Raw genomic sequence first — 27,582 nt, forward strand, 5'->3', positions numbered from 1 at the left:
TAAGTCATTGTCGCTGTGGCGTGACAACTTTGAGGCACCTCGCCGGCGCATTACGTCTCACGGTTTGTTTGTTGGGTGGATTTCTTTGTCATTGAAATGTGGAGGCTTGACCTCCCCCCGCCCGCCTCTGCTCGGTGTGCACGTGGAGCACGGGAGGATGCTGCCATGAGCGGCGTCACGGTCGGAACGCTGGACTTGCAATCTGGGGGGCTGCCCGCTCGATTTGCCCGGCGGGGCAGTTGAAACGATGTTCAAGGTTTCTTAAATGCCTGTTTCCTGACTGCTCACGATCGTTACCCGTACCCCGGGCAGAGAAGCGAGAACCTCTACCACCTCCCCCGATCGGATCCCTCATCTCGAGGGCGCATTGCTCCGAGTTCGCTACACGTCACTTGCTGGGTTTTCTTTTCTCTCTCTCTACCTCTTTTTGAAATCTACTTTGTATTCTGGGTTCTTGAATGACAATATTTGTTTTTATATATTTATATACACATACAACAAGAAAAAAGCTCCCGTTTCAAGCCACCAGGAATATAGAGTTAAATGGGATCGTCAGGCCGTGTGTGGTGGGGAAGAGTAGGCAACGAGATATAACCGAGAGGAGCTCAGAGATCCCTCAAGTGGGAGGCCTCTCTGCAGGCAGCGGCACGAGCCAATCGACATTTGGGCTGCCCCTTTGCGCACGAGCACGGCGTCATTCCTGCACGAGGGCGCTCAGCCACGTGGACATTGTCTCTGGCTTTTAAGCCCCCCCCACCCCACGCCCGCACGTGGGTAACGTCGCCAATGATGGCGCTGTTGATGGCGCGTGCGCGCTCACGGTGAAATATTACGTTTAACCCCTTTTTAATACGAAAAAATATCGCGAATAGGCGGACAAATCCTGACCTTATAATAGATCCCATGCCATTTACATTTTCCAGTAAAAATCACGAACGAATAAAGTATGCGAGTACGTTACTGCACCATCTGTCAGTGCTGCATGCATGGATGTGTAGAGCGAGCACAACTGTTGAGCCGAGGCCGTTCATTTTATCTTCTCCAATTTCATTCGAAGCATAAAATAAACATCGTGGGAAATTAACATTATGGCACAAACATAAATCTTAACCCTTTCCCATTCCGATGTACGTCATTAGTTTTTCTTCCGATTCCCGAACCGGAAGAAAACGAAACCAAAATAACTTGATCGGTACCGAGGCTCCCACAACGCCATGCGGGAGGGCGTGTGGCACAGTTTGGCGCCAGCTATCGTGGAGTGCGGTGGTCGTGTTGCAACAGTTCTTTGCGGTGAGTAACAATGTGTTCAGAAACAACGGTGCTACTACGCCTCTCTAAATAACATTAACACTGAACCGCTCACGCGTGCCGAGATTCGGCGGTGAGTGGGACGCCGCCCACCCTGCAACTCGCAGTCGTCTCGGAAACGTGAAAGGGGTTGATAAGGGAAACAAATAAAGTAAAAATGTACATTCACGTACAAAAGCAATTTCGTTTGCAGATCACTTTTTTTTTACAAACCGCAAAGTGCTCACACTCCCAATGGCAGATGTTTCAATACGTCACCCGATAAGGAGGTGATAGGAATTGCTTACCCAGGTCAGGTGCTGTTAGTAAATGCCACGTACTCTATCAGGTCATTGCCAATCATTGTAATGACTCACTTTCTCCAAGGTGACTTGGCTCAAAGGCTAAACACACACTTTGCCTCAAATAGATATCCCCCTGAGTAATACCACTCGGTTCAGAGAGCCAGATGCCAATGGGTAATTTAGAAATTGTGAGAAAAAAATGTATTCCCTTCAGGGGACATTATCGTGAAATGCTTTATCAGCAAAATAAAAATAAATCCCGTTATTTGTCAGCCTTCTCCTTATGTGCCAATCACATACGTGGCGAGGACACGGTAATAACCGAAAGTATTCATAAGCACAGGATTACATGAGACAAAACCCCGCCACAAACCTCGTACTCGTTGAAAGCAAACATGTTCATACACGGTGGCTTAATGTAATGCTATCGCGGATGATTTACACGTAGCAAAAAAACATCATTAGCGTCGGTGTGGAGAATATGAGTAACAACATAAATAATCAGACAATGCCCCTCTTACACCTGTCTGCCCCTCCACCTATTTTTTTTTACATATCCCATCAACCGCACGGCCTTCTGGGAGTACATAATTTCGGAAAAGTTATTGTAACTTAAGCTTGCGCTGAACGAATGCCGCTGAAATGATTCTCAGCAGGCTGAAAAGGAACATTCACGGGGAGTGTGAAACTCCCGATTTCCCTTCCAAAATTGTGCACTTTGACCGTACACGGTGGCAGAGCCGGCTCAGTGGAATTTCACGTGGCCCTTCTCGCCTATTTGAGGTGCAGCGATAGGGAGATTGCCCCACAAGCCTAGACACCATCCGCGTCCCTTTGCATGTCATGGGGTTGTTTCTTCTGCCCACACATTCATCAACAACCCTCTTCGACAACGTGATTCGGTCTTGAGGCTCCAGTCCCTCGCGAAAGACACAACCGCCAGCCCTCGACTCCTCCTCGGCTCGGGAGTTTTGTCGTGCGTGGCCCAAAGCGGGCTACATCGATGTCAGGCCCGGGTCACACCGCGTGCCGATTCAACCGTGGATTTGGTCTTATTCAATCGGAACTGTCAGAAAGTTGTGGATGACTGTGCGGGCGTGACGAGGTCACGTTCATCAGATGCGCTTGCCGCTGCCCGTGCCGAGGTGCGTCTGTGTGTCGCTCACCTTTACAATGAGGGAAAAAGTATTTGATCCCCTGCTGATTTTGTACGTTTGCCCACTGACGAAGAAATGATCAGTCTATAATTTTAATGGTAGGTTTATTTGAACAGTGAGAGACAGAATAACAACAACAAAAATCCAGAAAAACGCATGTCAAAAATGTTATTAATTGATTGGCATTTTAATAAAGGAAATAAGTATTTGACCCCTCTGCAAAACATGACTTAGTACTTGGTGGCAAAACCCTTGTTGGCAATCACAGAGGTCAGACGTTTCTTGTAGTTGGCCACCAGGTTTGCACACATCTCAGGAGGGATTTTGTCCGACTCCTCTTTGCAGATCTTCTCCAAGTCATTAAGGTTTCGAGGCTGACGTTTGGCGACTCGAACCTTCAGCTCCCTCCACAGATTGTTTTATGGGATTAAGGTCTGGAGACTGGCTAGGCCACTGCAGGACCTTAATGTGCTTCTTCTTGAGCCACTTCTTTGTTGCCTTGGCCGTGTGTTTTGGGTCATTGTCATGCTGGAATACCCATCCACGACCCATTTTCAATGCCCTGGCTGAGGGAAGGAGGTTCTCACCCAAGGTTTGATGGTACATGGCCCCGTCCATCGTCCCTTTGATGCGGTGAAGTTGTCCTGTCCCCTTAGCAGAAAAACACATCCAAAGCATAACGTTTCCACCTCCATGTTTGACGGTGGGGATGGTGTTCTTGGGGTCATAGGCAGCATTCTTCCTCCTCCAAACACGGCGAGTTGAGTTGATGCCAAAGAGCTCCATTTTAGTCTCATCTGACCACAACACTTTCACCCAGTTGTCCTCTGAATCATTCAGATGTTCATTGGCAAACTTCAGACGGGCATGTATATGTGCTTTCTTGAGCAGGGGGACCTTGCGGGCACTGCAGTATTTCAATCCTTCACGGCGTAGTGTGTTACCAACTGTTTTCTTGGTGACTATGGTCCCAGCTGCCTTGATATCATTGACAAGATCATCCCGTGTAGTTCTGGGCTGATTCCTCACCGTTCTCATGATCATTGCAACTCCACTAGGTGAGATCTTGCATGGAGCCCCAGGCCGAGGGAGATTGACAGTTCTTTTGTGTTTCTTCCAGTTGCGAATAATCGCTCCAACTGTTGTCACCTTCTCACCAAGCTGCTTGGCGATGGTCTTGTAGCCCATTCCATCCTTGTGTAGGTCTACAATCTCATCCCTGACATCCTTGGAGAGCTCTTTGGTCTTGGCCATAGTGGAGAGTTTGGAATCTTCTGTGAACAGGTGTCTTTTATACAGGTAACAAGCTGAGATTAGGAGCACTCCCTTTAACAGTGTGCTCCTAATCTCAGGATTTAAGAGTGTGCTCCTAAACTCAGCTCCTTACCTGTATAAAAGACACCTGGGAGCTAGAAATCTTTCTGATTGAGAGGAGGTCAAATACTTATTTCCCTCATTAAAATGCAAATCAATTTATAACATTTTTTGACATGCGTTTTTCTGGATTTTGTTGTTGTTATTCTGTCTGTCACTGTTCAAATAAACCTACCATTAAAATTATAGACTGATCATTTCTTTGTCAGTGGGCAAACATACAAAATCAGCAGGGGATCAAATACTTTTTCCCTCACTGTATATAAAATGTCTCACTCATGCTCGTCGTTTTAAAAATGTAAAAAAATCAGCCCCATGGGTCAAGAGGGCTACGTCACGACTCGGGCGCTATCGCCGCACAAAAGTTAACGTGCACGACATCGGACTATCAAGCATCGGCGAGTGTCCCTTCTGAGATCATAGCGGAGAGTTGACAACTTTGAAATGTTTTTAATCGTTTTTTCCTACGACGGAGGACCCCCGTTGCACTGCCAAAAACACTACCGAAGTTTTATGCCTCACCTTGTCGGGGTTGACAGCAGCGACGATCCACACACAGTGGGAATCACCGTCATAGAAGCCCGGGTAGTTGGGTGAGAAGATGATCCCACTGGGACCTTGAACATTCTCACCGCAGTTCTGAGCTGTAAAATGGCAAGAAAAAAAAAAGGAGATTATATATTTAATATAAATTTTAATTTATTAAAATATACCCACCTGGACGTTTCCTTGAGATGGAACATCCTCGTTTGCGAAGGTGTTCAGACGTCAATTGACGCGTACGTCGCGAACGCATAATGACACGCGCGTATGCACGCAAGTGAAATCTATCCCCCTGTATGGATAGTTAAGAGTCGCCCAGCCCTCCTTGACAAGTGGCTTGGCGATTAACAAAAGCAACGCTACCCGTTACTGCGCCTTTCCGCGGCAATATTTGCAATCTCTTCCTTGGTTCCTGATTGGTTAGACTTCGTAGATAGTTAACGAAATCGTCATTTTACATTGAAACGCATTATAAACCTCCATACAAACATGGTCACACAACGAGGAACCGATTTTTTTTTTTAAACATTAATTATCTAGAGCTGAGACGTGGAGTGAAGAATGGTCAGTCAGACTTATTATAATATTGCTACAAAGCTCTCATTCGCATCACAGGGGGCGCCATGGAAGCGCAATGTTGCCTGGTATACAGGAGGGCATGGGTTCGATCCTATCCCTGAGCACCTGCATTTTTTGCGTTTGCATGTCCTCCCCGTGGTCAAGTGGATATTTCTCCAGGTCCTACGGTTTTCCCCTCCACATTTAGACACATACGCTTAGAGTATTTGGCTGCTATACATTTCGACGTGATAAGCCGCTTTGTTGAGCTATCATTTGTGGCCAGGTCGCTTCTGAAAAAAAGCTACATAGCTCAGTGGGCCTTACCTGTTGGTTAGCCATCGAATAAAGACGGTTACTGCATCACGTGCTTTCAGATGTGCTTATGCGGCCGTCTGGAACGCTCTTCCTTCAAATATTAGGAAGCTGCTGGAGCTTTGCACTTTAAATCCAGATTAAAAATAATTTATTTCTAAATGATGTTGGTGTTCAGTTTATTGTCCTTCCCCCATGCCTCTGATTAGCGCGGTTGGCTAAGTACAGTTCAAAGGAACTTCAACATACATACATAACTGGTGAAATAAAAACAATAGTTTCGTTTATCATGCCGGGTATTATAAGAAACAAAATCTACTTCCCATATCTGTCCCTTCACGTAAAAATATAAAGGCATTTTTTCATTATCCACACGGCCTTTTGGGAGTGATTTGTGTTTTTTTTAAAGCATTTCTGTTATTTGGAGAGACAGATACGGGAAGGAGGTGCATTTGCCGTGGATTATTTTGCGAGTAACTTGTTATAGTTCTTGTTTCAGGTGGCTCTACTCTAACCACTGGAGTCCCATCGGGGCAGTTGGTGAAATGGTTGATTCAGGTGATAGTCGACTAAAAATTCTAATCCACTCCTTCCTTGTGGTGGTTTTCTCGGATCCATTAAAGACAGCAGCAAGCCCATTCAAGCCATGCCCAGCGTGATGCGGGTGATGATGATGCCTGTGACATCACCGCGTCCCGCCCATCACCTCCCGTTCAGTGGTTACACGCGTTATCCAATTAGTTGAGTAATTAATCCTATAATTGGTAGAGTCATTGATTGCTTAAGTAGTCGGAGAACCCAGCTCTGGGTGATTGTTTTCAATCATTGTTGGGTGGCTCCAGCAAGAAGAATTGTCCCCTCCAAACCGGCACGCGTCAAAGAGGACGCTTCTCCATTCTGGCACGAAACAAAGTCACTTGGGTGCCTCGCGGAGCGTCCGCAACGTGAGGCAGCCTGGCCAGCGATGTGGAGCTTTTTGTATGGGGGCTGTCGCCAGGGTCCCGGGACGCGGCACTCGAGATGCGCCGCTCGCGATGGCGGTGACCTCGCTGCTGAACGCGCACGTGACTTGGCGAGGTCGCGGGCACCCCCCCCCCGCCGCCGGATGAACGCACAAACCTCGACCTCAGGCTCGACCGCGTCAGGCGAGGATGCACCGCTGTGCATTCGTGAATGCTTTTCAGCGCGGGTCCTGCGTTTTGCGAGATGACTATTGACGAAATGTGCAGTGGACACCGGCGGGCTCTCTGCCCATGGATCGTGATGATGGTGATGATGAGATGACTTATTTTCGTTTGCGTTGCGAAGGCGGCTGTCCGCATTGCTCTTCAAGTCACCGCCGCGTGTGTGTGTCCGTGTCCCGGGGTGTGTAGCTGCTTAGTGCACTGCGCTACGAACACGGCAACCCGGGTTCAATTTCCGCTCACGGCAACACCAGTGACGATTATCTGGACCGGTACTGTCCCTCCCCTAGGTCAACTCAGCCTCAAATTAGTACCTGGTGCGGTGTGTAAACATCGTCACTGGGGAGACAAAGGCGGCCGGGCGTGTTGGCCAGCCACCCCCTCGTGTGACTTGCCGGCCTTCATAGGTGCTCGCTAATAGAACTTGCCCCTACAGTCTGTTAAGGCTATACGGGGAATCTTTTTTTAGTCCCGGGGTGTAGAGGGTACAATAAATGAGCCGTTATCTGCGAGCCCACGGATTCCGTGAAGGTGGCGCTGGGCAACGTTGACGCGCTGGCGAGTGGAGGATGCCGCCGCCGCTGCTGCTGCTGGGGCAGCGGTGAGGACAGCAAAATCTACGTGCGGGTTGCCCAGCTCCTCGATTCACTTTTGGCACCACGCTGGTCGGTGACAAATATACAGGTCTTAGGTTTTCTGAACGCGCGCGTAAGCGAACTCTGTTTTTGCTAACTTTGCCCGTTGCGAATAAAATGTATGCGACAAGACGAGAATCGTTGAGGCAGTTAAGCTTTTTTTGCCAAATCAAACAAGCCTTGATGCTACACGATGTATTAGGAATAAAATTGCGGCAGAACTTTGACATGTCCATATCAGGCTAGACCGAGTGTACCGTGCCACGGATTAGCATCTGAGATGCCAACTAAGGAAGGGAATAAAATTACTTAGAAGTCGTACGCACACGCCCAGAAGTCACGGCAGCATAGGTACGTCTGCACGTCCACAGCAACGTGCACACACTGATGTGCCTGCTTTATATCGCAGCCGAATGGTGTTTCCAAAGCAGCGGAAACCACCCCAGCCGTGATGAATGGTTGTGCACTGTGCGAGTTGGGATTCTGCATGCAAGATTATTTATTTATGTATGACCCCCCCACCTCCCACTGAATGATTTTCCGTACCGTGTGAAAGATGTTGCTCGTATACAACTGGCCCGGCCCACACCGCACGCGATATATCCCCGCGTGCAAGGGGTCACCAATTGATGTCTGACGGACGATGTCCAAGGTTAAGGACTGCACGGCTACGTGGGCGATGCTGTGTTTGCGCGACGCACGAAGGCGTGTTTGCCGCGGAGCACCGAGGAGATCGTGTGGGGAGATCTGTCTCACCTGCTGCCAAACAGTGCCCGGCCTGTTCAATTACGACCGCCACTTGTCCGGCTCAAAGCCACACGAGGAATCGGCCACCGTGTTTACGATCCAAAGAATATAAATATCTGGCTTTGGGCCCCAAGCCGATGGGACAGTCTGTGATTCCGGCCAGGCCATGCGAATAACCCTTTGGCCCAGCGACCTGCCCTGCTCAGGACTCCAATGCCAGAACTACCCACCCACCTCCCACAATCCCAGCCGCTCCCACTTCCAAGGTGACATCTCTCGGTACAGAACAGTGTAATCTCCTCTATGTCAGGCTGACACGGTGCCACTAGCAGTAGTTTCAGGGGGCAGGCGTTGAAACGGACGCCGATATGGATCGTCGGAAAAGGACCTGCCAGATTTAGCCAATATAGCGCCTGCTACCTGGCCCATGGCTTCCAAACAAAGGGAGCTGTAGGCGGCGAAGCATCCGCTTGACATCACAGACAACGATCTCAGGCCCCGCTGGATGCAGAAGAGGCGGCATCGATGAGCCAGATGAATGTACCGGAGCAGTGATAATTGAAATACGCGTGTAGTCTCGATCTATTTAAGCAGTTTCACGCTGCTAAGCAGGGCTGCCAGCTATGTATATAGATGGGGGCTGGGATGAGAACGTGAGTTATGAATGAGGAGTGAGTGGCTCTCTTGCAAACTACCGGTACGTAATTTTTGTGTGTGTGTGGCTCTCGGATGTCGGAGGGAGCTCAGCATGACTCCACATGTGTCGCTGCACGTGATGGGAGCTGCCTCACGAAAATTAATCCCTTCTGTGGCTCCGGGAAAAAAAAAACATGTTTGGGCATCGTTTCTGGACAGCATGCGGTACAACCCGCGAACACGTCGGAAAGCTGTGAAGGTAATTATTAACCGATAACAGATGGCAACACTCATGGTTTCCTAATAACTTGAAGTAGTTTTGTTATAATTACTCGTTACAAGAGGCACAGGTCTGCGATAGACGCAACAGCGTGAATGTAAAATACATTGGAAGCAATGGAGTAATTACCGCAAAACACGGACAAATGCCCGTCCGCGGTATTTTTTGTCAATAATCCGCTGAGCATAAACGACGGCAATAACGGCGAGCGGAGGGTTTCCTTCACTCGCCTTTGCACTGCGGAGACTGATCGCTCCACGCAGCGAACACGTCCGCCAGGCGCTGGCACACGACGCTCTTGGAGCCGAGCAAGACGAAGCCCTCGTCGCACGCGAACTGCACCGTGGCACCGAGCCTGGGGAGAAACGCAGCGGGGGAGGGGGGGTGTTGGCAAAGCTGGGGGGCAACGCGAGCGACGAGAGACAGAGCGGGGGTGCGCGGCACAAGCGCGGCCGTTCCCGGGCGCACCACGGATTGGTTGATTGGCCAACGGCGAGTGGCCGCGTAGGAGCAGGTGGCAAGGCGAGGCCGTCAAATGTGACGGCGACAGACGGGGCGGGGGGGGGCGGTCCGGGGAGGTTGTGAGCGAGAGGTGCGAGGGTTCGACGTCACGTGTCCCGCTCCGGTGGAATGAGCACGGCGTCGTGCGCGTCTCTCTCTCAGCAGCCGGGAAAACCAGGAGGAAGAAATGCCACATTATTCAGGTTGGGGACGAGTATTTACACGTGGCAACCACTGTTAAGACGATGAAAAAACAAGAAGGGGTTTTTACCATTCCTGGCAATTAAACAGGAGGTGTTAAGATTGTTCAAACACCAAATAGGTAAATTTTGCAAGGCATTAAGTCTGCATTAACCACACATACTTGTGTAAAAAAACATGCACACAAACATGCCCTGATTATTATATAAACACTGCTAAGGGTCTGATTAATATGCAGTAAAGTAAGAGAATACTGTATTATCTAAAATATAATCCAGCAGTGGAACTGCAGTCACGAAAGCTTCAAATCAAGACTGTATTGTCTATTTCTCTTCACTGGAAGATATGTACTGGACATCTGTGAAAAAGAGCTTTATAGCTGATCGGATTCCTCCAGTATACATATTCTGATGTATTTAAATGCAATACATGGACAAAGCGTATATTAATGGCGCGTTTCACTTCGGTAGAAGGATGCCCACTTGCCTCAAACACCCGCGCTTCCAAACACACCGTGGCCAAAACAACCATAATACATAATCAGCTGACGCTCTACCAGAAGCTGCGTCGCACCAGGCGTTTAATTAAACGCACACACGGGCAGCGGTGACTGCTGGAACACTGCTCATTGAGAAATTCTCGTCCGAGGCGTCGGACTTCCGAACGCGCAGATCCATCGACGAACCGGTGAGGGGAGGGGGGGCTTAAGCTACGCGGTTTTTTTTTAATAAAACAGCTCCATGTCCGATCTGACCCTAAGACCGGCAACGCTCCCCCAGTCCCCGCCGGAGCTGCACAGGGTTCCCGATATTATAATTTGCATTCACAGAAAGGGCGACACGGAAATGTGAATTTGAGAGTCAGCTGGTTTTTTTTGTCCTTTGTTCTGGCACTTTTTTTTATCCTGCCAGAGCGACGCCCGTTTCGCAAACAAATTAGGCCCATTCCGCAATTCACGCGCAGCCAATTTCACCCCCCCCTCCCCGAAAGAAAAAAAAGGCCCAACGCACCGCTGCTTACGCCTCTTGCTGCTTACGTGGCAAATTGTGGAATGGCCCAAAAAGTGGTCCGCGGTGAGGGCGTAGCCAACGGTTTGACGGAGAGCCGCGGCGTTGACTCCGCGTCAATAGCGCTAAAGAGGGCGCGCGGCTCGCGTGGGGGAGCTCCACGCTCTTTCTCCTTCGTTGGCACGACAGCTTTTCCACATTTCGGGGCAGAATTTGACGGCACCCTCGGCACCCGTCTGTTCGCTCTAAACTCTCCTTGCAAGCGGCATAATGCGGGCGTGCTCATGATGATGATGAATAAAATGATGTTGACAATTCGAAAGACAGACATGCACAAAGGCAAAGATCCCCCGTATATCCCGAACAGACTGTTGGGACAGCAATGATGACGGCCCGCATGGCACACGGGTGGCCAGGCCGCCTTTGTCTCCCAAGTGGTGATATTACACATCACACCAGGTACTCAAATATTTGAGTCGACCTAGGGGAGGCCCAGGACCGGTTCAGATATTCGTCACTCGTGTTGGTCGTGAGCGGGAATCGAACTCGTGTCGCTGGGTCCATAGTTCAGTGCAATAACCACCACACGACCGCTCCCCATACAGACACGCACACACACAATCAGATATGTCTGCACAGGCAATTATCCTTAATGCTGCCTTATCGGCTCTCCAAACACAAGCCATGGCGAGGCAGAGGCAGGGCTAGAGGAAGCACTGCAATTGTGACCCTTGCATCTGGAGTTCGATTCCCGGCCATGGCTAAGTACACGATGAGACGTATCAATAGTCCAATCGTAATGTGTAATTTTTTTGAGAGACACTGTGTTGTCTTGCTGTGGTCTGGGACTGTTGTTGTTTTGCTGCCTTGCCCAAGCTTGTTGAAAAATCGGCAACGATTGATATACTTTTGCAATTTGTACTGATGTACTTAATTCATTTACTGTTAGTGATTTGCTTAACTTTCCTATAAGTTGCACTCCAATCGTGTGTTTGTCTTGTTAGTTGTTGTAACTTTCTGATCCGCCCCTACTGGACATCTGTGAAAAGAGCTTCATATCTCATGATTCTTCCAGACGAAATTTATATTCTGATTCTAAACCGTGCAACTCGAGATCGATTCCCGCCCATGGCTGGCATTGGTGGCAGGTGATATCTTAACCGGTTCTGGGTCCAACCCCCACCCCTTTACCAACCTGGACTAACCAGTGTGGTGAAGTATAGACAAACAAGCTGCACAGTGAACAAAGTGTGGCTCAGCAGCCTCTGGCTGCCAGCACGTTGACTGCTGGAATTTCGCAATTGGGGCATAAACGATGTCCACACGATTCGGCCATCAGGGCTGTAAATAGAGGGCTGGCGAAGTCCCCATTTGGTGCCACAAGCATCGTCATGGTGTCCCCTGATGATGCACGCTGGTGTGGCAACTTTTGATTCTGGGCGCAGCGGTGGTGAGATGTTAACTACCTCGCCTGGTATGCAGGACGTCGTGTGTTCGATCTCGACCCTGACGCCTGCTGTATATTTGGAATTTGTACGTTCTCCCCGCGGCCGCGTGGATTTTTCTCCGGGTTTTCCCTCCACATTTAGAAACGTGCGTTTAGAGTATTTGGCTGATATACATTTACACATGATTAACATCTTCATTGAGCGATCATTTGTGGCCAGGTAACTTCTGAAAAAGAGCTACATAGCTCAGTGGGCCTTACCTGGTCAAATAAAAATAGTTTAGTTTAGAATCCAAACACATGGAATATACCAAGAAGGGGAGATGTCCGTAGATATACCAAATATAGAGCGCAAGATTTGGACCGTGTTTGTACAGAGTTATTCATCCAGATATCCACACGACCATCCAGAGTCCACAACTATCCAAAGCATATCACTGCACATCAGGGATTGGTCCTGTCAGTCACCTACCAACACAATCACTTTCCCCCCGACCTCATTCGGATTCGCCCGGCAGTTAACATCACCATCACCACCACCACCACCACCATCACCGTGCCGGTTGACATCCCCATCTGCCCAGCAAGCATTTATAATGAACAAAATCCATAAATACTTTGTATTAATTTTAAAAGATCGTTTCTTCCCCCCCCCCAAAGTCCGATAATGGTGGTGCTAGGGGGGGGGGGCAGCGATGCGATATTGTTTCTCACCTGAAGTCGGACCCCAAACGTGCTCCGTTCCGTGGGACCTCTGGTTCTGGGCAAATATTCGATGCCTGGGCAATGCCTCCCTCGCTCGCTGCAAGACCAAATCAATACCGTGCGTCAAACAACTGAGAATACGACCACAACAACACATACGTTCGTAAAAATGTAACAAAGTGGATAACATACGGGGGACACATTCTTCTCATAAAACACTGTTGTTGTCTTCCATTTGCTATCTGTATCACGTTCTTCCCTTAAAGGTAACATTCCTCCCGTAATGAGAATTATAAACAACGTATAAAAAGGAGAGTAATTACAGCCGTGGCAGCTCCTCCACAGGACTGCAGATTTCGCAAGTCGCCGCCTGCGTGCGACGACGCGGAGTGCATTCGCCGGCTCCCACGGGGGCAGTGCAAGGAGAGATTTTGTATCGCGCCCTTAATGCAAACCAATTTCCCCCTCGTGCCCTCCGTGGAGTTTGTGATTGCAGGCCCATCACGATCGCTGGTCCCAGCACAGCCAAGAACAATGCAGCCCTTGGGTTATTGCGGCGTTAATGTTTATACCACGGGATGAGAGGCTGTCAGCATTTCTCAACGGGTTGCCCTCCCCCCACCCACAGAGAGGAGCCGTGGCTGTGGGGAGGTGGGGGAGCATGAGGCTGTTAAGCAGATGCCCTTCCTTTCATTTGCTCCATATTGACCGATAGTAGGCGAGCTCCTTGATGAGCTCACGATGAGTACGATGAAGAAATCGTTACGACAAAGCCGTCGCCGCCGCCCTACGATCGTGACTGACGGCGCTGTTTTGTGCGATGATTAATTCATGAAGGGGATTATGACTGGGACGGATGGACGTGTCCTTTACGCTCCCCTATTACCCCCCGAGTGTGAACAATCTTAAAAGGTAACCACCGGAGTTCCATCAATTTAAATTATAATGGTCTGAAAATGATGACGCTTAAACATTGTGTGAATGACTTGAAGGTGAATAATCGCAAACGTAAAATATTGCTGATTTCACTTACAGACGGCATACTTGTGATTATTTTCTTTTCCCGGGAACAATTTCACTCCTCTTGACTTCATATCAATCGCTTTTTTTACTGCAGCAACACACGCACACACGTACGCAACAAGAGAACAAGCATGTGATGCATTCTGGAAACATCATGGAGTCATTTACACATGTTTTAAGCATATGCTTAACAGAAACTGACAAAACAGCTGTTTCGACACAGCAGCTTCAAAATCGTCATCCCTTTCATTCGTTATTTTGTTTTACCAGGTGAGGATCTCAAGAGACCGGGAGAAAGTCTCATTTGCAAGCTGACTTGTGTCACCAAACACAAAATGAGGAAGTCAAACTAATACAAGTAACCATGGGGAAGAAAAGAAAGCATCTGAGCCACACGACCACTACTTTACAGGAGAAAGGAACGAACAAAAAAAAACACTGCGCAAATATGTATCATTCTTAAATAAAATAAAAATTTCCTACTAAATAATTTGGCGTCACAAAATAACTTTTTTAAAACAAGCACAGGGGAGATTAAGTTAAAGAAAACGTAACACGGAATCAAGGTCACTTGTGGCAATTCATAGTGAGCCATAATTGAGGTTTATTTTGGGCTACATCGCGTAAATACAAATGCATACCTGTCAACACATACGGTTTACCCGTATTCTTCTACAGGGAAATTGAGTTTCAGATCCATACGGCGTACAGCCGTTTCAATACGGGCAAAAGAAAGAGCATGCGGCCAAATAAAAAAAAAAGACGTGAATGAAAGTGTATTATATTCTTGGTTCTTTCGGTAAAGTCACGTAGAAGGGAAACAACAAAATAACATAAATATAAAACAATACAAAATTATCACGACTTTTTGACTGCAACACAAGCAATCATCATCAGGTGTGAAATCCAAAGTGTATTGTTGAACCCTTCATACTTTTCTGTGTTTATTGTTGTACCTTTACTACACGAGTGTGTGCATCAACATATCAAGCAAGCAGCAGCATCAGCATGCAATAACACAGTAGCATGGTAAGTAAAATCATTGACACCAATAATCAACATTAATACTTAAAACGTTTTTGTTTTGTAAAATATTTGTTTATTTGTTTGTGTTTCTCCCATGTATTACGGATGATATTGGTCACGAAAGCCTACGTGTTAAACGGACTTTGGAGGATGAACGTTGAAATGTATAAGCGCACGGGGTGACCAATAAGGTCTGAATTGGTCTGTAATAAGGTAGGCACTGATAAGGGGCTGACAGGTATGTAAATGTGTCGTTAAACCCATCACTACTCGACACAACCAATTAGTAAGGTTTTTCACGTAAAGAAAACATGCCGATTAGTTATTCGTTCAGCACACCACTTGTGTGCTGGAGAGTAACCCACGACAACATTTACAATTCGAGTACCGTGGCATTTCACCGCTAATTAAAAACAACAACCAGCATCATCAGGCGACAGCCAGAGCTTAGGAGAAATCCTCCTCCTGTTTCAGTCCGAACTAGAGTGAGACCAGAAACTACCTGGCTCTCGAGGAATGTTCCTTTTTGTATTGTTTGCTGTCGCAACCTTCCGACGTCTGTGAAAAAAAGAGCTTCATAGTTCATCGGATTCCTCCTCTGGTCTAAGTAAAGATTCCGATTCTGCTGTCGGATGTCATTTTGCGCAGTGTTGGCAAATTCGGTGGACAAAAAATGGCGCCAGCACGAAGTCGGTTGCCACCTTGGCACCGGTGCTACGTCGCCTTCATTTGACGAGCGACGATGAAGGGAAAACACGCGGGTTTTGCTAAATCGACGCCGATTTTAAATCCCAACTACACTAACGGCTCATTAACGACGTTCGATATATCATCGCGTGCAACAAAACCATTGCTTAAAATAATCCATAAGGCATTACGCCCTGTTGCATCGCGCACGACGAGGGCGATTTCTCCGAGTGAAATAGCACCGACAGAATGGGCGGCCAAGCGTTTAAATATTTTCTGTTTTACGCTCTTCAATGTGCCAGAGCGTGCGCGCGGCTGCCCACACAAGATCTGACCACTTTACTGCAAGATCCGACCGTGCCCGTCCAGTGCTCGCCGAGCTGCATCGGCTTCCGGTTGCCGAACGAACGCCAGATGCGGATCGCGATCGTTACGCAAAAGTTGCTTGCCACAAATTAACCACAATACCTCGCTAATTTCGTCAGCAAAGAGCATAAACCATCATCATGTGAACTCCGGTCAGCCTCGTGGCAGCTTTTGGCTGGCCATCGAACAAAGACGGTCAAAGCATCGGACACATATTGCGTAAATATCCAACCGTGCTAATCGCACTTGAGATTAGCACGGTTGGCGACACACGGTGCAAAAAGAAATTCAACATACATGCAGGACACACTTATGTATATTTTGCAACCAAAAAGTTCGAGTGATTTTAAACATCTTGCTTGATAAACGAATCGGCCATGGGCAAACACGCGGGGCTCTCACTCAAATCTCGAAGCGATGCGTGCCCACGAGTGCCATGACAGACACGTTGAGGTTTGGTGGCTTGTATAAGAATATCGTAACACTACCCAGTGTGTGCGTAGTTTTATTCCAGATCAAGACATCATCGTGGCCACCACCACCACCACCACAGCTCGTTGCCAATGCTCCATCCGCCAGACTCCACAGCTGCTGCACAAGGAGATGCGTGACGAGATCTGCCCTCAGTCTCCAGCCATCTGTTTAGGTCTTCCCCTTCCTTGGTCGTCAGATTCATGAAGACCCACACCGCATGGCCTGTCTCGTGGTGGCGAGATGTTACCTCTCTCGCATGGTATACAGGAGTTTTTGTGTCTCTCTCTCCCTGTGGTCGCGTGGATTCTTTTATGCGGGTCCTCTGGTTTTATCTCAACATTCAGCAGCATAATGCATTGAGAGCATTTGCTTGCCTTACATTTCCACGTGTTAAACACATTGTTGGGCTATCATTTATGGCCAGGTCGCTTCTTGAAAAAGAGCTCTATGTAGCTCAGTGGGTCTTACCTGTTAAAATAAAATAAAAATGTTAAGTTATGGTGAGTTATTGTTGCAAATTAAACTGCCGCCTGATTATCATTTTTATAATGGATGACACCTTAATGGACGCACTATACAGCGATGTTAATCAAATTTGGGTTACAATTAAAGAAATAACCAAATTAATCTCCTATTGGAGCCTTTTGTACGTATTTAGGGAACACCATTAGCACAAAACACACAATGCAATTCTCAAGAACACACGGTGATATTCAGCAAAATTACAGCACCATTGTCAATCCACTGGTCGGTTGAAGGCCTACCCGTGCCATGTCAGCCCCAGTGGATTTGACCATACTTCACCACGCTGGCCAGTGCACATTGGCAGAGGGGGGGGGGGGGGTGTGAGATCTCCAGAACTTCTTTCGCACCGAACGTAACCAACCGCGCTAATCGGATAATGTCGCAAAACCAAGTTGCATAAAATGCGATAGAAATTTTTTTTTGGCCATGTATGATTTTTTGCCATCTCGTATACAGACGAATGATTCCCATGCTATATACGGATAATATATTTATTTTTAGGGCAATTACTTGACTGTAATTTTTTGCTGTCTAATTACAGCATTTTAAGAGCATTAGCATGTCTAATCCTTGATGAGTGGGGAGACAAGGTCAAAAGATAAAAGTATTTCCAGGCAATTAGGATTGCCCTCGGACCAGGATGAATGATTCATGGGCCGTGTTTACCTGTTACGTGACATCCCTTCATCATACATGCTACGTCACACGCAAAGACAAAGATCCCCCGTATAGCCTTAACAGACTGTTGGGGCAAGTGTTGATAGTGAGAAGCACCTATGAAGGCCGGCACGGCACACGAAGGGGTGGGTGGGCCAGCACCACGCCCGGCCGTCTTTGTCTCCAGAGCGGCGATGTTTCCACATCGCACCGGGTACTCATTTGAAGCCGAGTCGACCTAGGGCAGGCCCAGAACCGCTTCAGATATTCGTCACTGATGTTGGTGGCCCTGAGGTGGGAATCGAACTCGGGTCGCCGGGTTCGTCGCGCGGCACGCTAACCGCTACACTACCGCTCCCTACACACACACACAACAACAACCGCCATTCGCCACTAAGTGGCGGTTGCGTCACCACGACGCCTGTGTCAGGCCAGGTGCACGTTGGGGCCACGTGAAGTGTCGAACGCCCGCTGGCAGGAGGTCACGGGGCAGACGCAGGTGGCACGGGTCGACTGACACACAGGAGCACACACGCGGAGATTTGATATCCACAGCACCGGCGCCGTACATGCGGCAACAATTATTTAAGAGTGAGAGAGAAATGTGTGCGACATCGCCGGGCCTCGGGTGTCATCGCCGCAGCATTGGGGCTCGTTTGTCTCTCCTCTCCCCCGCGCCCGTGCCAGGCGAAGGGCGACGCGCTTTGTGGTGCAATAACAGCGGACCGCGTGACGGCATCGGCGATCTCGCTGATATTAGCCAAATCAAATAAATGGTGTTGTCACGCGACTACTCGATCCAATTATTACTTGCCGATGAATCGACATTTTTAAGACGGCTGTCCGATCAACTTTGAGCTGGCTTGCTGCATCGACTGAGCAGAATCGATAACAATTACCCTCGGTTCACGATCCCCAAGCGGAAAGGTGAAGGTCCGCTTATGGAAAAGATGGTCGCTTTACGAGCATCGCGTACGATGTCATCCACGATGCACATTCGTACCATAATTTTTACTGTTTGAGGTGAACAGGGCCCCCGTCGTTCAGATGGAGTGCCCTTACAAATAGCATCTGCAAAAAATAAGTGGCAGCACCTGTTTCACAAGCCTGTCTCTGCTGGTAAGACCCAGAAGGTCAAAGCCAGGCCAGAGTTTGCTCGCTAAAACAAAGGCAGCTGGACAACATTGGTCTGGAAAGCCAATAGGCTGATGACTTTAAAATATTGGATTATTTACACTGGAAGACCGCCGTCATTCACACAAATCGGGAGACCTATCGATCAATGGTGGAAATGTTTCATTCATTCCAGGAGCATAAAGTCCCAGGATGGCTTCCCAAACTCACACTTCCACAAAATGCCACCAGATCAGAGACGCTGTCACCAAAGCCCCGAGCCAGGACCTCTCCGGCAAATCCCATCCTCCCGATTAAGTGGCAAGGCCAACGTCAGGTGGCGAGAAATACCAAATGGTGGAAGAGTGCCGACTTCTCCATCCAGAGGTGGAGCAGACCAGAATCTAGGAAACTGTGGCAGAGACAGCCGGGCCAACCCATGGGTGGAGATTGGGGGGGGGGGGCAACTGGGCACCGTTATTAATTTATTTTCAGTAGTTTACAAACCTGTCAACCCATGCGGTTTAACCCCGTATTCTTATACAGGGAAATTGAGTTTTCAGGTCCATACGGTGTACAGCCGTTTCAATAAGGGCAAAAAAAACCAATTGTCTATTTGTTTGTATTTCTCTCTTGTGATGGGACTTTGATGAACGTTGGGATTTATAAAGGGCACGGGGTGACCAATACGGTCTGAATTGGTCTGTAATAAGGTAGCCACTAATCAGGGGTTGACAGGTATGAGTTTTACACGTAGGCTTTCGCGACCAAAATCATCCATAATATAGGTTTTTTTGGGTTAGATAGCGTAAATATGTGTAAATATAATGTGCACGCATAATGGATGTTGATTACCGTATGAATAACCCAACAGGCAATGGATACCCATAGCCATTTATATGCATTCATTAATCCCCCGCCCAATTCGTGCAGGAAGTGCACACAAGTGACGTCATCACATATATCCCTCTTTTTAAGGAACGAAACAGGATGAGTTCTCCACAAATCTGGCTGTCCGCCTAATTATGCTACTGGGAAAACGTCGTACTCAGATTGTAAATGGCGTGGGTTTACTCTCCAACACACAGGTGTGCTGTAGTAGTAACGAATTGGCATGTTCTGTTTACGTGACAAACACTACTAATTGGCTGTGTCGGGTGGTGGCGGGTTTAACGACACATTTATATTTATGCGATCTAACCACAAAAAAACTATATTATAACGTATGAGTTTACCATAAAAAAAATTACATGCACCCACGATTCCTGTGAGGGACAAAGCAAACCCCTGCCCCCCCCCCCAATACACCCCCCCCCCCCAAATACAGAAGTCAAACTCCACCTGTGGGACAACCTAATCCCAGACTCCCCCCCACCCTTCTAAAAAAATGGGCTAAAATCTGGCGCGCCCCCTCGGTAGCCCCGAGATCACTCCCATTAAAAACCATCCAGTCCAAATTCATACACCGAACATTCCTCACGAATTGGAGAAGGGCAACGTTCTCCAACACACTCCCCCAGACTACCCCAGGCCCCTCTGAAAGGCACCACACTGACATATCCACACGCTTTCCCGATATCGCGGAATTTCTACGAAGACATCACGAGACAATTCTGAACAGAATCTGTGACACAAACGTCGGACCCTCAGTGGACTCCTCTCCCTCTGGGGCCTAAAACCTCCCGGCATATCGAAGACGCAGCGCACCTCCCTCCAGGCCTCTAACACCTCATCCAGGAAAGTTCTAATGAGTAAATGGAAGGACCACGAGCCACCCTCCCTGCAACACGGGTATCATTCATTGCACACACGAGCTGCAATGGAACATCTCAGCTATAAACTAAAAGGAAAGGAGGCAGAGTTTGAGACACTCTGGGACCCTTTCCTCAATAGCCAACTCAACGTAATCCCCCCCCTCCCCCCGGAGGTTCGCTGCAGTGGGGTCTGAGACAGAGGAGAGCTGATGAGTTACCCCTGAACACCCGGCCCGGGACCGGAGTGGGGCAAGGAGAGAGAGGAAAACCGCCAAGTCGACAACCGGGAGCAGGTGGATTGCTTCACTATTCTGGCAAATCGCCCGATGATGCTTTGATGTAATTACCAGAGAAACGTTGTACTCAAATTGCAAATGTTGTGGATGTACTTTTCGACATACCGGTAGGCTGAAGAAGTAACTATTTGGCGTTTTGTTTACGTGACAAATCCCTTACTAATTGGCTGTGTTGGGTGGAGGAGGCAACGACACATTTATATTTCGATTTAAAGCTATCGTGACTGCAGGGATTCATATTCTTGGTTCTTTCGGTAAAGTCACGTAGAAGGGAAATAATAAAATAATAATACAATTTTCACGACGTTTTGATTGCAACACAAGCAATCATCATCAATAAAATTTTCTTGCTGTGGGTTTCACACCTGATGATGATTGCTTGTGTTGCAATCGAAACGTCGTGATAATTTTATTGTTTTATTTGTATTATTTCCCTTCTACGTGACTGTACCGAAAGAACCAAGAAGACACATTTATACTTACGCGATTTAACCCAAAAACTTTATTATGAATAATATTGGTTGCGACAGTCTACTATGTGTTAAACTGTCTTGAACCCCGTACCACGCTTCCCATAATTCATTTTTTCCCTCCCCCCCTCGTTCCCCCCCCCCCTCCCTAGTTAGAAGATAGGCTTCCCCCACATGGATACACACTCCCCCTCCCCTTATTGGGGGAATTGTTAACCCAGAGGAACCAATCCATAAACCAATCCCCCACCCCATACCCTCCAAGCGCACCCTTTTCTATGAGTGCCGGATATGTGAAAACCCAATAGAAAAATGTAAACAACTAAAATATTGGAGCTTTAAAATTGTACATATGTTTTATATTTTAATGTGGAGACACAACGGAGGTGACTTTACACGCGAGGTACCCACTATTTCATGTGGAGATGGGTTCAGGGAGGCACCCACGCTTGAGACCAAATTCAAAGCAGCTCCACAATGGACAAGTGGCGATTTTCCACACTCCAAAATTATTCACGATGGATCGCTCGTGTCAGAGAGAGAACGTCATCCGCTGAGGAGATGGAGCGATTATATCAGCTGGTGTGCAAGTGTGCTACGTGTGTCGTTATTGCGTTGCAGGATCGTGAGAGTTGGAGACGGCTTGTGAAGGTCTTAATCGAGCAGTGAATTGACCCTGGCTGATGAGGATGGCAATTTCACAGAGCAGTGCTTTCATCCGTAGCATCTTCTAAAGTTTATATTTCCTCTCAAGGAAAGCCAGACGAAAATAATCAGGACCCAGGAGACTTGCATCCCATGCATGTAAACTGTTCATGAAGAGTTGAATTACAGACAATTTAGAGGCCAACAAACCACCGCAGCAAGTTGGATTCATTTAGAAAATGGCGCTCCACCACTGGCCACAAATATAGAGAAAAAACATAGAGAACTAAACAATGAAATACACATCAAAAACCATTTATACCGGGCTTTTGTAGACTGTGAAAAGGCATTTGATTCACTGGAAATGAATGCAGTCATCTAGGATCTCACAAACCAGGACCTTGAGATTGAATGGCCCGAGTTACAACATCCTACAGAAGAGGAGCCAGGCAAGAACGCACTCTTGCTCACAGAAGCTATTATTCTGAAAATGTAACTGCTGGAATAAAGGCCTGACGATGAATGGTGAAAGTGAGAGCCATAGCAGATGTCCTGATGACACAGTCATTATACAAACTAATGTAAATGACTGATGGGAAATGAGGGAAACATCTAAACAAAGTACTACTAGCAACGCAGGGCCATGTCGAAACAACAACAACAACAACAACACAGCGACAGTGGACAACAACGATTCAAGGAAGATTGGGATCAAGCTAAGACATAACAAAGCAACTGAGAATAGTTTTGAGCGCTGTTGCAAAATTGTGTTCGGTGACAAAAAAAACAAGCAACGACATACCACATGGGACCCCGTGATGAACGGAAGGGAAGCGACTGGCAAAGAGGGCGGAACAAAAACTCGAAAGTGTAAACAAAACGAGGAAGGGCACCGAGATGGCCTGAGAAAGAAAGACAAGTGAACGTGGGGAGGGCACATTGCTCGAAGGGTTGATGGCTCGATGGTCGAGGTTGGTGAGAGAATGGCTGTCAAGAGATGGGAACGCGTCGGAGAGGGATGACCACCGCCACCACCACCGCCGCCACGTGGTACGGCACCCCCGTTATTTTGTTGAGGGGTCGTGCGCGCCTTGTCGCCAACAATCGGAAACGATAATACCTCAGGTCTGCTGCTGCTGCTGTTGCTCGTGGTGATGATCTCGTGGTGATGATGTCGTGGTGGTCTCGTGGTGATGATCTCGTTGTGATCTCGTGGTGATATCGTGGTGATGATCTCGTGGTGATGATGTCGTGGTGATCTCGTGGTGATCTCGTAGTGATATCGTGGTGATCTCGTGGTGATGTCGTGGTGATGATCTCGTGGTGATGATCTCGTGGTGATATCGTGATGGTCTCGTGGTGATGGTCTCGTGATGATCTCGTGGTGATGTCGTTGTTGTTATGAGAACCCCACCTCAAGACGCGTAGTGACTGCGCTTTTCAGGAGGCTGGGGGGGCCCTGTCGCTTAGAACTCTCTACCCGGCAAACTCAAGAAACGAAATGTTTGAGTGCAACCACTTCATGAGAGACCTTACATTTAATTTAATGAGCACAGCGTGACGAGACAGCAGTGTGCATTAGAGATACCATTAGCATGATTTTGCTTTTCTTAAATGACGACTTACATTAACCTATGAATAACCCAACCTGTAATGGATATCCATTGTAGTTTAAATGCATTCATTAACCCCCCCCCTCGCCTCAGGCCTTTGCACCTGATTGGCTGATATATCACATTTATTGCTCTATTAAAGACCGAAGCAGGAGGATTTCTTCACGAATCTGTCTGTCGCCTGATGATGCGAGTTGTAATTACTAGCGAAACGTCGTTCCCGAATTGCGAATGCTGCGGATGTTACTCTGCAACACACCGGTGCGCTGAACTAGCAAGGAATTGCCACGTCTTGTTTACGTGACAAACCTTACTAATTGGCTCTGCGATCTAACCCACAAACGTATATTATGAATAACATCACGTAACCATGGAAATGGATCCATGCATGACGTTAGCTCACGCGCAGGAGCGGTACGAACTGTGGCATCACAAGACCGCGAGGGAGTGCGACGGTGTTAGAGAGGACTCGAGCCAGCAGTGGATTGATATTGAATATTGATTATGGGGTAGCACCGAGCCCTTAAGCTGGAAGTGGAAATTCCACTCTCCCATGGCGGGGCCCAGCTTTTCCATCGCACGGCGAATATTAACTTCCCACGCGTGCTCATTGTATTCGACCTGATATTTGCCGATGCGCCACAGACCTACACACGTGAGGATTCTACAGTGTGTATATATATAATGTGCACGATTGCACATAATTACACACGTGTAAAAATGCATCAGGGAAAGCATGCCATTATGCAAGCATGCAGGAGAATTCGAATCGCACGCTCTGAAAAGATGCACAGTGTTGTATTAATAGTACATGTACCCTGAATTACAGGGATTTCATGCCAACAGAGAGCAAAATCTAATTATTTGTAAAATCATGGTGAAAGTAAATTGTCTGCCCTTCCGACAATCCTATATTGCAGCGTGCGTCTGTCTCGGTGCCATGGATTAGCGCGTCTCTGCAGATGAACATTCTTCACGTGTGTGATACGTTCTGCTGTCAACTATTAAACTATTTTGTTTTACCAGGTAAGGCCCACTGAGCTTATACTGTATATCTCTTTTTCAGGAGCGACCTGGCCACAAATAATAGCCCAATAAAGTGGATTATCACTTGGAAATTTATAGCAGCCAAATACTTTAAAACCGGGGTTTGGCAATCAAAATAACAAGAGCCTTTTTTTGAACTCGGTAAAAAAAAAAACACCCCTCAACATTTTAAGAGCCGCAATGCACTGTGGTGAATACGAAACGGCGGTCCTTTACAAATTACATCACGAAGCGGTCTTTGACGAGCGGCATGCGGCTTAGGAGTCGCGGGTTGCCAACCCGTGCGCTTTAAACACACAGCAGTGGCTTGTCACGTGGAAATGTACAGCAACCAAATACTCTAAACGCGCGTTTCTAAACCTGGAGGGGAAAAACCGGAGGACGCGGGGAGAAATCCACGCGACCATGCAGAGAGATAGCATGCAAACTCCAAATGTACCGGTGTCAAGGATGGGATCGAAGCCGTATGACCTTCTGCATACCGGGCGAGGTAGTTAACGTCTCCCCACCGCGGCGCCCCTGTGGTGTGCAGTCCGTTTGCGCGTAACATGCACATCCTGTGCTCCGATCTCAAGCAGACAGGGTCGGCTTGGCCGCGGTGTGGCTCCGTGAAGGAAGCAGTCTGCCAGTTTATTAGGCGTTTGCCGAGAGACGGCGAGTCATAATGTCTGTATGGAAATATTGAGGAAATAAAAACCTGTGGCTGGTTAATCTGTTTTCCTTTTTAATTGCTCTGGAATACACGCTTCAGGGAAATACATTGCCAGGAACAAATCACGTGGTTCACAAGCGAATTGGAGGGAGGATAAAGCGCATTGCACGAGGAGGAGAAACGCTGCACAGAAAGCAAAGTGATGTTTTAGGATGATGTAAAAACGAAGTTTGTGTTACTCGTAATGTCTGTTGAACTTCTTTTGCACCGTACGTTAGCCAGTCGTGCTAATTGGAGGTGCGGAGGAAGGACAACAAACTAAACACGAAGAGCAGTTCTAAAGAGATAATATAAAGAGGATTCTTTTTTAATCCGTGTTATCTATACACTGTCATATGCTTCCAATGCACAATGATCTACTACACACCACACTATCTACTGTACAGTACTGTATGTGTATGTGCAGAGTATATAAATACTAACTTCAGCTACAGTATATATGGTCTATTAACATTGTAAGAGTTGACATTTCCCAGTCCTGTATCGTCACCCAGCAAGAATTTTTCTCAATAATTTTTTGTGAGGAAATTTTTTTTTGCAATTCACCAGTTCCACGCTTCGTGGTAATTAAAACTGGTACAAAAGCCACGGACAAATGCATACGGTCTTATTCTCGCGCAAGCATCGAATTTCTCGCCGTATCTCAACAGGCTTTATATATGTGTATTTTATCTGCGGCTCTGCTTATGCAGCATCTTTCCTGACATTTGGGGAATTAAATAAGCGTTCCATCGGAATTATTTTCTGCTCCGCTTGCTACTACATGAGATCACTGTAATATAAAATAGCGGGGGGACGAGCCCTAAAAGCTGCGCATGAGAGCTAAAGTCTTTTCAGCCTGCACCTCACGATTCACATCCATTTCATATGCCACTATATCATTTGCAGCATGCCATTAGGCACACGTAATGAATCCACGAATCCAAGATATGCCTGTACATCATTTGTGGAAGGCGGCTACTGGCTGGACGGGAACACGTAACTTGTCTTTCAAACATATTCTATTGCCGGTGAGGAAAACAATCCCCCATATCCGTGCCTCTAGTACGGCAGAAGAAAACACCTTCGTTCATATCGCTCCATATTATTTGTATTTATTTTACCCTACTAGGATGTACATGAATATGAATAGGATGTACATGTCAGTAATAAAGGAATCACGTATTCTAAGATGTTGTTTTTATGCTATTTTAGGACAAAGGAGAGATGTGTTAGAACCTTCATGCTGTTTATTTTTATGCAGCACATTTACTATACCCATACAAACGTGATAATGTAGCGTTCATGTTCGCGACAGGGCAGGTGAAGCGGTGATTCAATGGTACAAAATGTTTGTGATGAACCCATTGGCCTGAGTTCAAAGCATTCAATTCCTGGATATGGATGAAATCCTATCTAAATTTGTCCCGATGATATACTTAAATGTAAGTGACAAATTTATAGCAACCCATTTAAATATCCCTTGAATCAAAGCCTGAAACTCCACTGCACCTGGGTTCCAGCCTAGGATTTCTGCAATCTTTGACTTCCCGGTATATATGTACAGTGAGGGAAGAAAGTATTTGATCCCCTGCTGATTTTGTACGTTTTCCCACTGACAAAGAAATGATCAGTCTATAATGTTTATGGTAGGTTTATTTGAACAGTGAGAGACAGAATAACAGCAAAACAAAATACAGAAAAACGCATGTCAAAAATGTTATAAATTTAATTGCATTTTAATGAGGGAAATACGTATTTGACCCCCTCTCAATCAGAAAGATTTCTGGCTCCCAGGTGTCTTTTATACAGGTAACGAGCTGAGATTAGGAGCACACTCTTAAAAGGAGTGCTCCTAATCTCAGCTTGTTACCTGTATAAAAGACACCTGTTCACAGAAGCAATCAATCAGATTCCAAACTTTCCACTATGGACAAGACCAAAGAGCTCTCCAAGGATGTCAGGGACAAGATTGTAGACCTACACAAGGCTGGAATGGGCTACAAGACCATCGCCAAGCAGCTTAGTGAGAAGGTGACAACAGTTTGTGCGATTATTCGCAAATGGATAAAACACAAAAGAACTGTCAATCTCCCTCGGCCTGGGGCTCCATGCAAGATCTCACCTCGTGGAGTTGCAATGATCATGAGAACGGTGAGGAATCAGCCCAGAGCTACACAGGAGGATCTTGTTAATGATCTCAAGGCAGCTGGGACCATAGTCACCAAGAAAACAGTTGGTAACACACTACGCCGTGAAGGACTGAAATACTGCAGCGCCCGCAAGGTCCCCCTGCTCAAGAAAGCACACATA

At 47.3% G+C, this 27,582-nt stretch overlaps 1 protein-coding gene across 1 annotated transcript in view; it reads right to left on the bottom strand.

The window, feature by feature from the left end:
* The window catches only part of LOC144724254 (CUB and sushi domain-containing protein 1-like), a 267,119-nt gene that overhangs the window by 12,621 nt on the left and 226,916 nt on the right, over nucleotides 1-27,582 (bottom strand). The window contains exons 7-9 of the mRNA XM_078603232.1: nucleotides 12,892-12,979; nucleotides 9,252-9,376; nucleotides 4,646-4,767 (exon numbers count right to left, since the gene is read on the bottom strand). Coding sequence (XP_078459358.1) covers nucleotides 4,646-4,767; nucleotides 9,252-9,376; nucleotides 12,892-12,979 — 335 coding nt within the window. The remainder of the gene's footprint in view (nucleotides 1-4,645; nucleotides 4,768-9,251; nucleotides 9,377-12,891; nucleotides 12,980-27,582) is intronic.

The sequence above is a fragment of the Lampetra planeri genome, chromosome 2, assembly GCF_965212315.1.
Source record: "Lampetra planeri chromosome 2, kcLamPlan1.2.h2, whole genome shotgun sequence".
NCBI lineage: Eukaryota > Metazoa > Chordata > Hyperoartia > Petromyzontiformes > Petromyzontidae > Lampetra > Lampetra planeri.